Source organism: Terrapene carolina, unplaced genomic scaffold (genome assembly GCF_002925995.2).
Source record: "Terrapene carolina triunguis isolate 2854851 unplaced genomic scaffold, T_m_triunguis-2.0 Scaffold38, whole genome shotgun sequence".
In the NCBI taxonomy this organism is placed as follows: Eukaryota; Metazoa; Chordata; order Testudines; family Emydidae; genus Terrapene; species Terrapene triunguis.
In genome coordinates, this window is record NW_020664389.1 from 8,082,355 (window position 1) to 8,097,528 (window position 15,174).

Consider the following 15,174-nt stretch of genomic DNA (forward strand, 5'->3'; position numbering starts at 1 on the left):
AATACTTTGATGATTTCTGCGGTATCTGCTATTTACTTTAGATAGTGGTAAGTATGTGTTTGAATTTGATACAAGTCACTTGTGACCAGACCATGAACTCAGCAGGGAGGAGAACATGCTGCACTGGAGATAAAAAAGCACATTTCCCTTCTAAGTGCTGGAGGGGATTTCTGCACATGCCTCTCTCACACGCAAAGTTTTAAATATTTACTTCTGTGCCACCAAACAAGTCACATAATGATCAGTCCAACATGCTGACAGTCTCGTCAGCTGTGCACTGCTGTGTTCTGATACAGTATGCACATCAAACAAAATCAAATAATGAAAGTATCAGAGAGAAACCGGCCAGAATACTCCTTCAAAAAGAAAAGGTGAAGACAGACTTGCTGCTACTTGCCTTCTTCTAGGGTTTTTGCAAATTTCACTTCGCTATCTGCTCCTTGAAACTCGTTAAAAAAAGGGCGGGCCTTGATTTCATAGTTTACACCTTTCTTCAGCTCTGGAATGACGACACTATTTTTGGTTGGTGTTCTCACTTCAAAAATTAACCATTCAGATTCGCCGTGGGATGCAGTGGCAGGCCTATACAGAATTTTATATCCCTGAATATACTGGGATTGCTGGTCCACCTAACAGAGCAGTAGAAACACACGTTAGTGAATGCCTAATGGACTGTTTAATAAATACAAACCGTAACATTGCCTGTGGTATTATGCAAAATACTAAGAACTATCCATTTATTTTATCCAAAGTAAGCAATGCTACTGAACCAGATAAAGCAAATTATGGGCCTTATTCACCACTACATTAATAAAGTTTTAAGCTAGTAGAACTGCACTGCCATCAATGAAGGGATAACAAAATGGTGAATCATGTTCTATATTTTTGAAAATGAATAATCCTGATGCCATGGGGCTCCAAGCAGGGCAGGGGTTTGCCTAGGTGGATATGTTTGCAGGATTGGGGTATATATTTTAATAGTTCAGATGATGAATATAGAAATTAAACAAAGAAACAGGTCAACCTTCCTGAGGGCTGGAAGCCTCCCAGATTGCATAAAATGACCCTTGCTTCCTGCCTGCTTCCTTCTGGACAAAGTGGATTTTAAAGGGCAGCCAACTGGCACTATCTACATTCTGATGATTATGCTTGACTCAGTCAAAGGCCAGATAAATCCAAGCACTTCCTCCATTCTCAGTGACTCAGCAGGGGGCTACTGTGCTATAGGACTGGTGCTGTGTTAAGCAGTCAGTAACAGGGCCAATAAAAATTAGCTTTTTAATGGAAGAAAGCTACTAATAAAGGTGGATCAAAACTACACTCAGTTAGCTGGATTGTCATTTGCAGTAAGGCCACTTTATGTCACTTGGCAGTGTACAGAGGCCTTAGTGTAAATAAGAATCCAGGTCAATATATTTGGGGATACTTGAGACAGGAGGATATCTAATAGAATTGGAGTCTTGTGCAGCTTTCAGTATGTTTTAGTCACTGATTTTGATAAATGATTTCTGATGTATAGGCAGATTCAAAAATAAAAATATCTACTTAAAAACAGTCAGATTTGTCCCATTTAAACTATTTTATCTGGTGACATAATAAAACTGTTTGTTTGCAATGTAACACCCAAACATCATATTTTATTTTAAACAACTGAGTGATGAATATCTACTAGCTAAAATTGAGGTAATGCTTAATCTTTGAAATTGCAGTCAGAGACCACCCAAGAGACCAACAAAAATTGGCTGCCTGGAAAAAGTTGTTCTGTAACTAAAGGTCAAACAAAATTATGCTTGGAAGCTTGGTGATGTTTTTAAGTGGTCAGTTAAAACAGGAGATTGCCTGCTGCAGGTGGTCCTTAGTGCAGGTTTCACAGTAATTACTGTGCATCACAGCAGTCAGTTCCTCTATAGCTCTTGACAAAGTAAAATGCTTTCCTTACAAAGTTACGCCATGCTAGCTACAGCATCTTGTGATCATTTTTTTATCATGCCTGCCAATGACTTGATCAGAAGGGAGCCCAGATGACAGTTTAAAGCTCAATTCCTTTGAGATTGTCTCCACTGGTGGAGTTGCCCCTCTCTTTTCCCGACCACCCAGTTGATATTGCTTAAAACAGCTGTTAGTTCATTAATATTGTCTTATGTCTTTCCTTGGATAGACTTATTCCTTCCTCATACTGTACTGTCTTTCTTTCTTTTCCCTTTCTCCTCATCCATCCCCTTCATGCCACAATTTATTTCCCTGTATTCCTTCAATTTTTCTAAGCTCCCAATCTTCTCATTCTCTCTCCTTGTTCCTCCTCTGTATCTCTTTCTACTCCTCTCCCTTGGGGACTCCTATAGTACCTTTTTCTTTTCTTGCCCTGCTTTTCCCCCTCTTCCACTATGACCGCCATACTTCTGACCTAACTGCTACGGACCAATGTGATGGTCAATAAAACAATCCCTGATTGTTTCTCATTGTGTTTTTCTTTCCCACAGCATGTGTGTTCACTTTTAACCTACTAATTGCTGTGCTGTGGGAGGAAATGTATTTCTCAATATCTGATCTGGGGTGGGTGGACATGGCAACTATCACATCATAGGGTCTATTTTATGCAGTACTTCCCCCAACTCTGGTTGATAGACTGAGGAGCTATAGTGTTATCTCAAACATGACTTCGGGCCTGGTACACCTCTCACTGAATGCAATGGAATGGCTCTCATGAACTTGAGTAGACTTTGGATCAGTCCCTTCACCTCCTGACAAAGGAAGCTGAGCATGGCTTCATACGGCATAGCACTCTCTGTAGAGTGAGAAGGTAGTCTAGGTTCTGATTAAGACAGACAGTTAGGGGAGTGTAGATAGTGCCAATACACACAGAATGATTTTCATGTACAACAGCAAACTATTTTCATAGCTTCTTTATATAGTTTAACTCCATCATCAACACTGTGGTGTAGTATTGGGATTTAAATAAAAAGTTCCCTTTCTCCCTACCCAAAACCTAACATTTTATAATATTTACTTACTGTCCAATGAACTTCAATTGAGGAAGAAGAAAGGATAGTGGGGTTGTGAAGATGCAGAACCACATCCCCGAGCTCTCTCTGGACCTGTTTGTGATCCACACCCTGGCTTGTAGGTGGAACATCTGGAACAATGTAAGAACCGATTCTTATAAATGAATTTGTCAATCAAGTTATGTACTTTGAAGACTAAATAGGCTTATTCACAGTACTCAGTAGAAGAGCTCAAATGTACAGGAAATAGAACTACGTGAAACATTTTCACAGAAAACTGGCCAAAAACAATCTGCTTTTTCAGTGGAAGCAATGTGGGGAGAGGGGAGAAATGGGTGGGTGGGTAGGAAGCAAGGAGTAAAAAGAAAGAACAAGATCAGGGATAACTATGGTAAATTACAGCAGTAGCATCACCTCTCATCATGCAACTCTCTCTTTCCTGCAGGGAGGGGGAATCTCCTACAGCACACTCCAAACACCACAGAAACCAGGAAACAATCAAGGAGGGGCAGAAGAACAGGTGTGTCTAAAAATAAATTCAGTAACACTCTAGCAAGTGTTATTGTTGCTTTTAATTACCTATTAACTGTAGTATAGTAATTAAATAAGGGAAAATGAACCACACAGATGCAAGGTCTTCCAAGTACAGGAGACTTCAGTGAGCAGGGGCCAAAGCGCAGTTGCCCTCTGTCTCCCTTGATATTTGCAAATCCAATACTGGTCTCTTCTTGTTGAAAGAATTGTTCATACATATGAAAATAGGAATTCCATTTGATGTGTTCTATCGTTTGAGCTGGTACAATGAGGTAAGGATGTTTTCCATGTACAGCTCTCAAAAAGCATCTTGGGCTGAAAAGAAATGACTCTCCCCATATATATACACATTTATAGTGAACTCATCATCATGATATCTGAAGTGTATGTGTACCATGGATAGCAGAGTACAGTATTTTTATATTCATTTAATAATTCCCCCTTTTTTCACCTCATTATATACAAAATCTATGTTGGCAACAGAGATAAAATCTCAGGCTCAGAAATTCACATGAAATGAAAAGTGCTGATTTTTTTTTAAACAATCACAGATATTTGTGAACATGTTACATTCACTTCGCTCCATGATGCTACTCTCTCAGTCTAATCTTTTCTAGTGTTTAGGCAAGGTTTTGAAATCTACCAGCCTTCTTCTTTCTGAAACATTCAGTAGGATTCTTGGCAATTTCAATACCTGCCTGTTCACAAGAATGGCCAGAGAGGGAGCACAGAGGAAAGGTGTATGTGCATATCCATGCCTGCAACAAAGCCAGATCCATGAGTTTGTTGCAGGTGGGTAGTCCATCTGAGGAGTGAAAGCGGTAGAATGTCGATGACCTCCCTGTGGAAAATGCTTATATAAAATATGAAGGGGACACATGAAAAAGTGTAACTTTTGAGGGGATGGTTACATTTCCAGCCCATTACCCAGTGTATTTTTAAATAAATCATTGATCATCAAATTAAGAAATTATCTAGCTACATATGTATGAAGTTATTGGCATGTGAACAAATTCTTTATCCAGCAACACAGTCCACATTTGAGACTGTAAGAGCTATGCCACCTGGCAATTTGTCATACAGCTTCTCCAACATATTCACAAGAGTGTGGGATTATTTCAAAACTAAATCAGTGTGTGTCCTATGTGCAACCAGTGGGTGACAAATCTGTCTGCTTAGCCAGGAAGACTGATTAAAACAAATACACCATTGAGCAGCTACTGTATCCACATGTAAAACATTCTGCCAAATGGTCCACAAATCCATGCATCTTTTCCTCCTTCTGATACTCTTAAAGACAGTAACTTCTGCAACTTGGATTTGTGTAAATCTCTGACCACCCTTTTGCCTGGAGCTTAAAGGGAGAGTCATCTTAATAAGTAGCAGCCTAAACAGAAGATGGCACAATGAATGAATCACCAACAATATAATAAACAGTTAACAAACCTTGTCATTCATACGTCTGAACTACTCAGTACGGCTTATCTACTCTATGGCTTTCTCGTTTTGACTTTCAGCTTTCCAGAGCAAAGACTGTCAATATCTGTATTTGAACAGATCCAAGCACATTGTCTACAAGATTTTACTAATACTAAAACAGCAATGGCCGAGTGAGTGGGGGAGAAGGGGATTGCCACATTTGAACTGTATTTAGCACAAGATCTCTAAAACAATCAGCCTCTATGACCAGAAGTCAATTTTGACCTATTTTGGCTTGAGGGGAATTCATGTGAGACTGAGGTGATACTGGGAGGAAGAGGGAAATGCTTTCAAGAACTAACCTCTTTTATAACATTTCCCACTACTGAGGACATATGCCCTGAGATTGTTAATTTGGCACACAAGCTTAATGCCATTTTGATCTCCTCAGTTCTACTAGAAATCCAAATAGCCATGAAAGCAAAAAACATCCACTTCCATCTTCAATTGGCTCATCTTATAAGAAGCACACTAAACCTCAGTGATATATGCATTTGGGAGTTTCAGGCTTGATATAACAACTCAGATTTCAGATTCAAGCCACAAATCCTGAAAAACTTCAACTGGTATAGAACACAGCAGCCTGCCTGCATAGCAACACAGGTTGCCATATCAACGAAACTCCAGAGAATTGCCCCTACATTGACTTCCCATAGTACACAGAAATCCCTTCAAGGTCTCAGTCTTGTTATTTACACCCATCTATGGGATTAGCCCTAGCTACCTGAGAGATCATCTCACCCTCTGTGACCATGATCTCCCACGATGGCTATGTTCTACTGGAACAATGAAACTGTCAACCAATAGGGGAAGCTTGTGGGTGCAGAGGATGGAACTTTCGCAGGAGCTTGAGCCAAATTGTGGAATTAATTCTTACAAGAGAATGACCAAAACCCAGCCAATCTGAATTAAATTTAAAACTCATTTCTTTGATTTGCTTTCCCTCAGGAACTTCTTCACACAGGGTATGTCTACACTGCAGAGGTGTGACTGCAGCACATGTAGCAACTTCGATCTAGCTGCTCAAATAACAATAGAAGCAAAGTCGTGGCAGCATGCTCAGTAGCATGGGTTGTACAAAACTTACTGGGACCCGGGATATGCACTCCAGCAGCTAGCTCATGCTGCTGCAGCTTAACAGCTATTATTTGAGCTAGCTAGATCAAAGCTAGCTCAGGTATGTCTTTGCATGCTGCAGTCACACCTCTAATTTCAGTGTAGATATACTCACAGACAACAATGCATGTCCCCAAGTGCGCACATACTAAACTAATTCTCCTGTAGGCTGGTTCAGAAGAAATTGAGAGTTTATCATTCTTACTTCTCTTCTGAAATACTTACTCCTGAAGTGAGGTTCTTACCCATGAAAGCGTATGCTCCTAATACTTCTGTTAGTCTTAAAGGTGCCACAGGACGCTCTGTTGCTTTTTACAGATTCAGACTAACACGGCTACCCCTTTGATACTTTACTCCTGGGGGGATTCTGCGCCGATGCAGGGGCACAGAATTTATATGGCCCGCATTTTTCTGTGCCCTCCAAACAGAAAAATGCAAAAAAAAAATCTGCCGGGGACACGCAACTCATCCCTGGCAGCCCAGGCAGTGTGTCTATTTCAGCGTGCCTGGAGCAGCCTCTGAGACGGGGAAGGGGGCTGGGCGTGTGTGCCTGCGTGATCACCATCGGGGTGTGTGTGTGTGTCAACAAAAGAGAGAGACTCTCCCTCCCCCTGGCTACTGTAGCTCACTGGGGTGTAAGGATAGGGCTTTTTATTATGCACGAGGCAAGCTAGACGCACAAATTTTTACTCCTGGGGAGATTCTGCAGGACTGCGCGCCTGCAGAAAACGGTCCCCCTGCACATTTCCTGCTTTTTCCTGCAGAAAACAGCAGGGAAGCAAATGGAAGCCTGGCTGGGGGGGTTGGGTGGGCGGCGACCATGTGTGCAGTTTTTTGGGGGGGATTGCTCCCCAAACAGAGGCGAGGCATGGGGGAGGCACACGGGGTTAGCAGGGGTGGCAACTTGTATGGGCCCGTGGTGCCCAGGCTCCAGCAAATTCAGGGCCACCTTCTCCACCCCCTTGTACACCCCAACCCCCTGCCCCAGCCTAGAGCCCACACCCAGCACCCAAACCGCATCCCACACCCAGCACCCCATCCCACACCCAGCACCCCAAAGCCCCTCCCACATCCCCTCCTGCACCAGCCCAGAGTCCAGCCTGCACCAGCCTGCACCAGCACCCAAACTCCCTCCCAGAGCCCACACCCCTCCTGCACCCAAACTCTCTCCAAGAGCCTGCACCCCAAACCCCCTCCTGCACCCCAACCCCACACCCCAGCCCAGAGCCCGCACCAAGCACCCAAACTCCGTCCCAGAGCCCGCACCCCAAACCCCCTCCTGCACCCAAACTCCCTCCCAGAGCCTTAGGCAGGTGTGTGTGTGTGTGTGGCGGGGGTGGGGGGGGAGGGGCAGCACTTGGACCCATTCTTGGCACCACCAAAATTATACAAAGCTGCCGCCCCTGGGGGTTACGTACCATGGCCTCCCCTCCACCCTCATTTCTGCAAACACATCACTGCCCAGCTCAGAGGCTGCTTCTAGGGCTCTGCTGACTCTGCAGCTGAATACAGACTCCTGGGTCCTAGTGCCAGTTGTTCTCCCCTTCTGTGTTCTGGGAGCCTTCCCGTTTTCTATGGAACAGTGAGTTCCCGGGGTAGGGCTGGGTAAGTGGAGGTGGGGAAAATGAGGGAGGAGGGAAGGGGGTGAGGGAAGAGGCAGTGGGGAAGGAAGGGGGTGGAATAGGGCGGGGAAGGGAATGTGGAAGCGAGGGGAGGGGGATGGATAAGAAAAGGGGAGAGGGAAATCACCGGGGGAAAGCGGGAGCCCGATATGCAGCATCAACCTTAGCAGCAGCTGGGGCTCCCCCATTAAGCAGGCTCATCGAACCCTCACCCTGACAAGCCCTACCTCCCTACACCTGAACTCCTCTGACAAGCCCCCATATCCAGAACCCCACTCCATCAAGCCCCACTCCCCCAGCACCCGGATCCCCGCACTGAGCCCCCACACCCAGACACTCCCCTCCCCCGCCATGGCCCATCTCCCCACACCCAGATACCACCCCCTTCCCCCCCAACGCTGAGCCCAACCACCATCCCCTGGATCCCCTGCAGAATCCCATTGCCCCTGCACCCGGACCCCCATAACGAGTCCCTGTGCATCCAGATCTCTCACTGAGCTGCCGGCACCCAGATTGCCTCACACAGAAACCTCTCACCTCACACCTGGATCTCCCCACACTAAGCCCCTCCACACTTGGATGCTGCTGGGCTGAGCCTGCCAACCCACACCTGGTGCACCTGGCACAGAGGGGCAGGGCCCCAGGGTGTTTCTGGAGCAGGCCCAGCCTTTGCACTGTGTCAGGGTCACATGCAGCCTTACTGCTGAGTCCCTGTACTGGGGAGCTGGGGATTTCAGGGTGATCTCCCACCTCAATGCAGCCAGTGGCCTGTGCTCCCCACTGCCATGCTGGAGCCAAATTTATTTAATGACAAATAAAATTTGCAGAATTTTGCAGAAATTGAAATTATTGTGTGCAAAATTTTTAATTTTTTGGCACAGAATTCCCTCAGGAGTAAATACTTGAAAGGCACTCAGATAATATGGTGATGAAGAGAGAGAATTTTGCTTTAAGCATAAATGTCATATTGTGTTAGATTTATGTATGTGCATTTTCTCAGGAGTGTTTTATAACATCTGATGGCAAATGGGTAATTTGCCTATCTGACAACTAGTGTTGTGAGTTTAGAGGTAGACTGGCCATCAGATTAATAGCTCCTGCTGTCTGCATTGGTTCACCTTCAAAAGTTTTTCACATCTGTGTTATTTTCTCAATCTTTGGTTCTCATGACTTCAATAAAGTTATTGGATTGGAAACAAATGAATGCACAGTGCCTAAGTGCTGTGGCACAACTTCATTTGTTTTCTATATTAATCTAAATTTATTACAATTTATTATAATTATATTACTGGGCTCATGACTTCTATCTGCCTGAGGAATAGTGATTGTATTTCAGTTGATTCCTTCTTCATATTTATGCAATGTTATTATAGTAGTGTGGGGACACTAATTCCATCTGCTTCACTGTAGAGGTTGTGGCTTTACTGAAGTCTCTCTTCCTGCACTGGACTTACCTTTAATCAGTGGAGGATAAACAAATTTGCCGCCCCTAGGCCCTGAAAAAATTGCCACCCGCCTGCGCCAGCTCACCTCCGCTCCCCCGCGGCAAGCCTGGGAGAGAGAGGGGAGAAGGGGAGTTGCAGTGCGCTCGGGGGATAGCGGCAGTGGAGCGGAGGTGAGCTGGCGCGGGGGGTTAACCAAGGGTTACTCCCCACGCCCGCCGGCCCCAGCTCACCTCCGCTCTGCCTCTGAGCGCGCCGCTACTCGCTTCTCCTCCCTCCCTCTCAGCGCTTTCGCGCAGCAAGCCTGGGACGGAGGTGGAAGGAGGGAAGCGCGGCGCGCCTGGGGGAGGAGGCGGGCCAGGGATTTGGGGAAGTGGCGGAGTTGGGGTGGGGCCGGGGAGGGAGCAAGCAAATTTGCCACCCCCGCAAATTTGCCACCCTAGGCCTAGGCCTTGTTGGCCCAGGCAATAATATGCCGCTGCCTTTAATAGTAAGCATTTTGCTGAGGATTCCGCTTTATAAGTAAAGTGGTATCCTGGATCCTCCAAATTTTTAATTTCTCTGCTTCCCCAGTACAACATACAGCACATAATGCTACATGCTCTCTCTCTCTGAATCATAACCACAGCTTGATTCTCCTTTTAAATTGATAATATCTAAGCACAATTATGTAGTTTCCACAGAATTTGGGGGTTTGTGTGAAAACTTCACAAAGCCAAAGACTAACAGTGCTGCTAAGATGGGTCACTCAATTAGGTGTAACTATATTTGGATAAAAATGATTAGGGATCCCTTATGGCAATGTGATAACCTTTTCAAGTAGCTTTTAAATAAAATGCAGCTTCTGAGCAATGTAAATTTACCATCTAGTATATACAGTGACTTTTAGACATCATTTTAAAGTTAGCATAAGTATGATCACCACATCTAACACTGTTCTGTAATATATCATCACAGACATTGTGGAGCCTAAATGCTTCAGTAAGTAGGTTTACCTTGAGTTTTCACTGGGTCAGATATCTGGCTAGGATCACTAAGTCCATATGCATTAGCTGCCCTCACAAGGAAGAGGTAAATTGCATTAGGTTTCAGCCCTTTAACTGCAAAACTTTCAGTTTTCACATTTTCTGCTACAGTTTGCCAACTGCTACCAGATGCATGGCTAAGGATAAAACACACAGAACAGCAGGTTAGTGTATGCTAACTGAACCATATATAAACTGTAAGTACAACCAGATCACATGAGAATCGTAATACCTGAAGGCCTCTATTATATAAGACGTCGGAGTTGCACCTGAATTCAAATTAGGTTGCCATGACAGTGTTACTGTATTTCTGCTGACATCTGTCACTTCAGGTTTTGAGGGTGCACTAGGAATCAAGTTTGGGTCAGTCGGTCTTGGTGGTTGCACTGGAACTCCAAATTCTAATGAAAAGGGAGAAATTGCTAAGTATGGATAGAAAGTGGGTTGGGGATTCAATGATGTTCACATCTGCATTATCAATTTATTACAAAGTTAGATAACATTTGCATGTTAATTTCTGATTTTCATCAAGCAGAGAAAACCTGATTGATTTACCTTGGACCTCAATATAAGCACTCCAGGTTGCTTCACCACTTGGAGTTGAGGCAATGCAGGTGTACCGACCAGTGTCACCCAGCTGAGTGGGAAGAGAGGAAAATAAATATTTGGAACAATCAGGCACTCGTGGGCTGGAAAAGTAATTACAAAACTGTATATCACTATGAATATGGATAAATACATTAGAATTTCCCTACCAGAAACTTCTCACTGCTAAGTGAGAATCTGCACATACTTATTCCATTCTATTTAAAAAGGCACAGGAAAATGCCAACACTTTTTAATGTATTATTTCTCATTCTGTAATGAACTAAACTACCAGCCAAATCCTGTAGTCCTCACTCACTCCTTACCCTGCCAAACTCCCACTGAAGTCCATGGGGAGAAATGAACTCAGAAAGCCCCACACAAGGGCCTATGCGCTATTTAAACTCCCACTTACGTGGTGCTTAGGAATTTATGCAGGGCCTCAGGGAGTCAATTTCAACCTTAAAACAGGGCTTACGTAGTTCACAGGGCCATATGCAGGTTGGGCTCTCTGAATTAGGGTAAATTTTACTCTGTGACAGACCAAATACAAGGATCCCCATATACTATTACAATTCAAATCTGAATAGTGGATTATTTGTCCACTTGTGACTTAATCACAATTCAAAAGAGTTACGATCAAAGAAATGAGACTATACTCAAGCATCAGCACCAAAGGAAAAACAAAAAACACGCACAATACTCAGAAATGGAAGGTCAGAGGTTCAAATTCTGCATTGGCACAGTAGTGTTTCCTGTGACCGGGTAATCACGACATCATCAGGTAGCACACTGTTGGGTGAGAAGTCTTACAAATGACATAATTTTATTACTTTGATGTTCCAAGGCACAAAGATCCTGCAGGTAACCACAGATGTGCTAGAGCAGTACAATATTTTAACACATCATACAACTTGTCTGGAATGAACAGAAATATTGACCAGGTATCCTGCTCCAATTCCCCAAGGAAGTCATCCACACAGAGCTGCTTAACCACTTTAAATATATAATAGAATAGAATAGAATAGAATATATTAGTCAAGATCTACCTTCCATATACTTTGTACCACATATGCATGTGTAATCTTGAACCAAAAAAGGCACAAGAACAGGTACTATATAGGGACAGGAAATTAAACCCTGAATTGTACCTGTGAAGCCGGAAGAAAAAGTTGTCATCTTTTAACACTAACTATGAATGTATATGGTGTAAGGGCATTAACATAATGGCATTTTTGTTTTTTTGCTGTATACACTACTTTGCAACTGTGAAATCCTGAACTAAGGTGGCATGTACGTGTGTGGAGTTTTAGATTATTTTCACATATTACAAAGCTGAAGCTTATTCTCCTTTACAAACAGTGTAAAGATTCGTTGTCATTTCAAGCTACCTTGGCGTATCGGATCTGTAAAGCTCCTGTCTCCAGCTGCTTGACGCGAGAGTCCTGGGTAGAGATGAGGACCCCATCCTTTCTCCAGAGGATTGTGGGCATTAGAGTGCCTGTGGCCACACAGCTGAGTACTAATGTACCATCCACAGCTACAGTCTGATTCACAGGACCCTGTCGAATGACTGGGGGAGGCCGGTCTGCAATCACTGCCAGAAGAAACAACAGGAAATAGATTTTTTGCAACTGAAAGCCATTTTCTAATCAGCTAAGCAACAGCAATTGCTTGAGGCTTTGAAACAAACTGAAGATAATTAAACAAGTAATTAAAGTATGAGGCATGCATTATTTTGGGTATATTAATATGATGCACGGCTACAGAATATTAACACGATATACAATACACTATTTTCAGAGGTGAAGGAGTGTCAGAGGTTGTGAGTTGGCATCTTCTAGGCACACTGAGTTCCATAGTCTTTAGATGTGATAATGAAACAAACAAGGATTTCTCAGTTTCTTTGAAAAGGCACACTCTTCTCTTTATATATACCTTACCATGCAATGGGTTGGTATAAATAGGGATTTGGAATTTGAACATTCATTTACAGATAACTAAGAGGGCGGATGAGAAGGGAATAATTCAGCAAATATGCAGACACACTGTTTCCTAGAATGAAGCTGACTAATGGTAGGGTGGAATAAGTACAAAGCTAATGTCTGGAAAAATATCAGCTTTTTCAATTAAAAAAATGTTTTGCAAGCATTTCCTTACACTCAGTTCTGTGAAAATGTATCTGACAGTACTGATTTGAAATCATAGTAAGAATCTTTCACAGTATTTCTAATAATTTTATTGCATCTTACGCTCAACATAAATTAACTATCTGTGATGAGTCATTTAAACACTGTATTTACATAACGGGCACAAAGTACTTTTAAGTACTCATGCAAACAAGAAACTATTGTCCATGTGTTGTGTGCACCAGAAGATTAGCAATTTTCCTAGAAGTAAAACCTATAGTACTGTACTTCAGTAGCTTCTCCTCCTAACTCATAATATCCTGAGATGTGCTGGCACTATAAAATAACTGCAACTTAAAACAATATCCATTCAACAGCCTAACGGGAGCTGATGTGACTTGAAACCTGGTTTGTTAGCATGAAATATAAAACTGAAGTCCCGATAATTTGTGATCATTCAACATCCCATGACACTTTTCACAACCAAAGAGTGATAACAGTGATGTTTTGGCCAAATTCCAACTCAGGTAATTACATTTGCATACCTAAATGCCACTCTGCATTTTCAATTGCATGATTTATACTTTACTTCCTGGCCTAACCTGTTCTGATGTGTTGCAGTACACAGTTAAATCTCTCACTCCAGTGATGGCTGAAATGATCCCCAGTGTAGTTGGAAGTTCAGTTTGTTAGGTGTGTAAAGTGTTTTGAGGACCTTATGGAGAAAAGATGCTACATAAATGTAGGCTATTATATTTGGTTTGGAGGTAATTGTCTGTATAATGTATATATCTATGGGCTTTATATTTCGGTCTTACCTTACTTGCTATTTAATTTTAAATTAATTATAAAATTGGCATTTGTATAGTTAACAGCAGTGGCAATATTCTGATATGACACCATGGATGAAAAATACTTAAAAACCTCTATATCACAGATAATATCAATGTCTCTATTAATTTCAGCTATTGACTAATCAGGATTTTCTAATGATAATTTTTTCATATAGCCATTCACTCAGTTTGTTAGTTGACCCAAACTCTATGCGTAAAATCTTAGCCCGTCTGAAGTCAGTGGCAAAACTTCCACTGACTTCAGGTGGGCCAGGATTTCACCTTATCTGTCCTGTAACTCAGGATATGTCCAAATAGCAGCTGGGAGAGTGCTTCCCTGAGTGGGTATACAGACAAGCTCTAGCTCTGTTTGAGCTATCACACTAAAAATATCCGTGTGGACGCAGCAGCATGGGGAGCACCTCAAGTTAGCCACCGAAATACAATCCTCCACGAGCCCCCCTGGGTAACCAGCACAAGCAACCTGCCAATATTGAAGTCATGCTCTTCCACTGCTGAAGTTGTGGTTTTAAATAAAATTGGTAATTGTAAAATAAAAGTTTCTTCACTTTACCATCAGTAACTTCCAAGTATGCTTTTGTCGTGATACTTCCTGCAATGTTTAAAGTCTGGCAGATATAGTACCCAACGTCAGACCTCTGGACGCTTGTGATTGTAAGGTCACCAGTCTGGGAGACTGAAAAGCGGCTGGATGACTGCGGCGGCTGGTATGAGAAAAGCAGATTCTAGGGAGAGAAAGAAATGGGTTAGATAGAATATAACACATCTGCAATGTTCATCTTAATATGCCTAAACATGTGTAAGTTATAATGTGCTATATATTCACATTATACATAAAATGTCTCTGTTATATATATATAAAAAGCATTTCATTATTGTATACTAATTATGAGGCCTGTTTTTTAAAAAAAGGAGGCACATCTGTGTACTCGTATTTGGATGTATCTTAACAGGCCTGATCCAACGTCCATGGGAATCTAGAGTAGACATTCCTTCAATTTAAATAGGTGTTGGAGACAGAGGCGGCTCTATGTATTTTGCCGCCTCAAGGACGGCAGTCAGGTGGCTTTCGGCGGCGCGCCTGCGGGTGGTCCGCTGGTCACGCGGTTTCGGCGGCAATTCGGCGGCGAATACGCCGAAGGCGCAGGACTGTGGGACCTCCCGCAGGCATGCCGCCGAAGGAAGCCTGACTGCCGCCCTCATGGCAACCGGCATGCCGCCCCCTGTGGCTTGCCACCCCAGGCACGTGCCTGGTGCGCTGGTGCCTGGCGCCGCCCCTGGTTGGAGAGGTATTGATATCTACAGATGCCATAACTGTGCAAACAATTGTGCTTTTTCTGCATACTGTATAAGTAATGTCCATGCAAATGTCCACACAACCATATT

General features: G+C 43.2%; 1 protein-coding gene across 4 annotated transcripts in view; it reads right to left on the bottom strand.

The window, feature by feature from the left end:
• The window catches only part of ROBO1 (roundabout guidance receptor 1), a 1,048,580-nt gene that overhangs the window by 68,547 nt on the left and 964,859 nt on the right, over positions 1-15,174 (bottom strand). For all 4 annotated transcript variants that reach the window (XM_026652616.2, XM_026652620.2, XM_026652612.2 and 1 more), the window contains 7 exons: positions 14,342-14,513; positions 12,197-12,402; positions 10,776-10,857; positions 10,453-10,621; positions 10,191-10,357; positions 3,012-3,133; positions 398-629 (listed from right to left, as the gene is read on the bottom strand). In XM_026652616.2, coding sequence (XP_026508401.1) covers positions 398-629; positions 3,012-3,133; positions 10,191-10,357; positions 10,453-10,621; positions 10,776-10,857; positions 12,197-12,402; positions 14,342-14,513 — 1,150 coding nt within the window. The remainder of the gene's footprint in view (positions 1-397; positions 630-3,011; positions 3,134-10,190; positions 10,358-10,452; positions 10,622-10,775; positions 10,858-12,196; positions 12,403-14,341; positions 14,514-15,174) is intronic.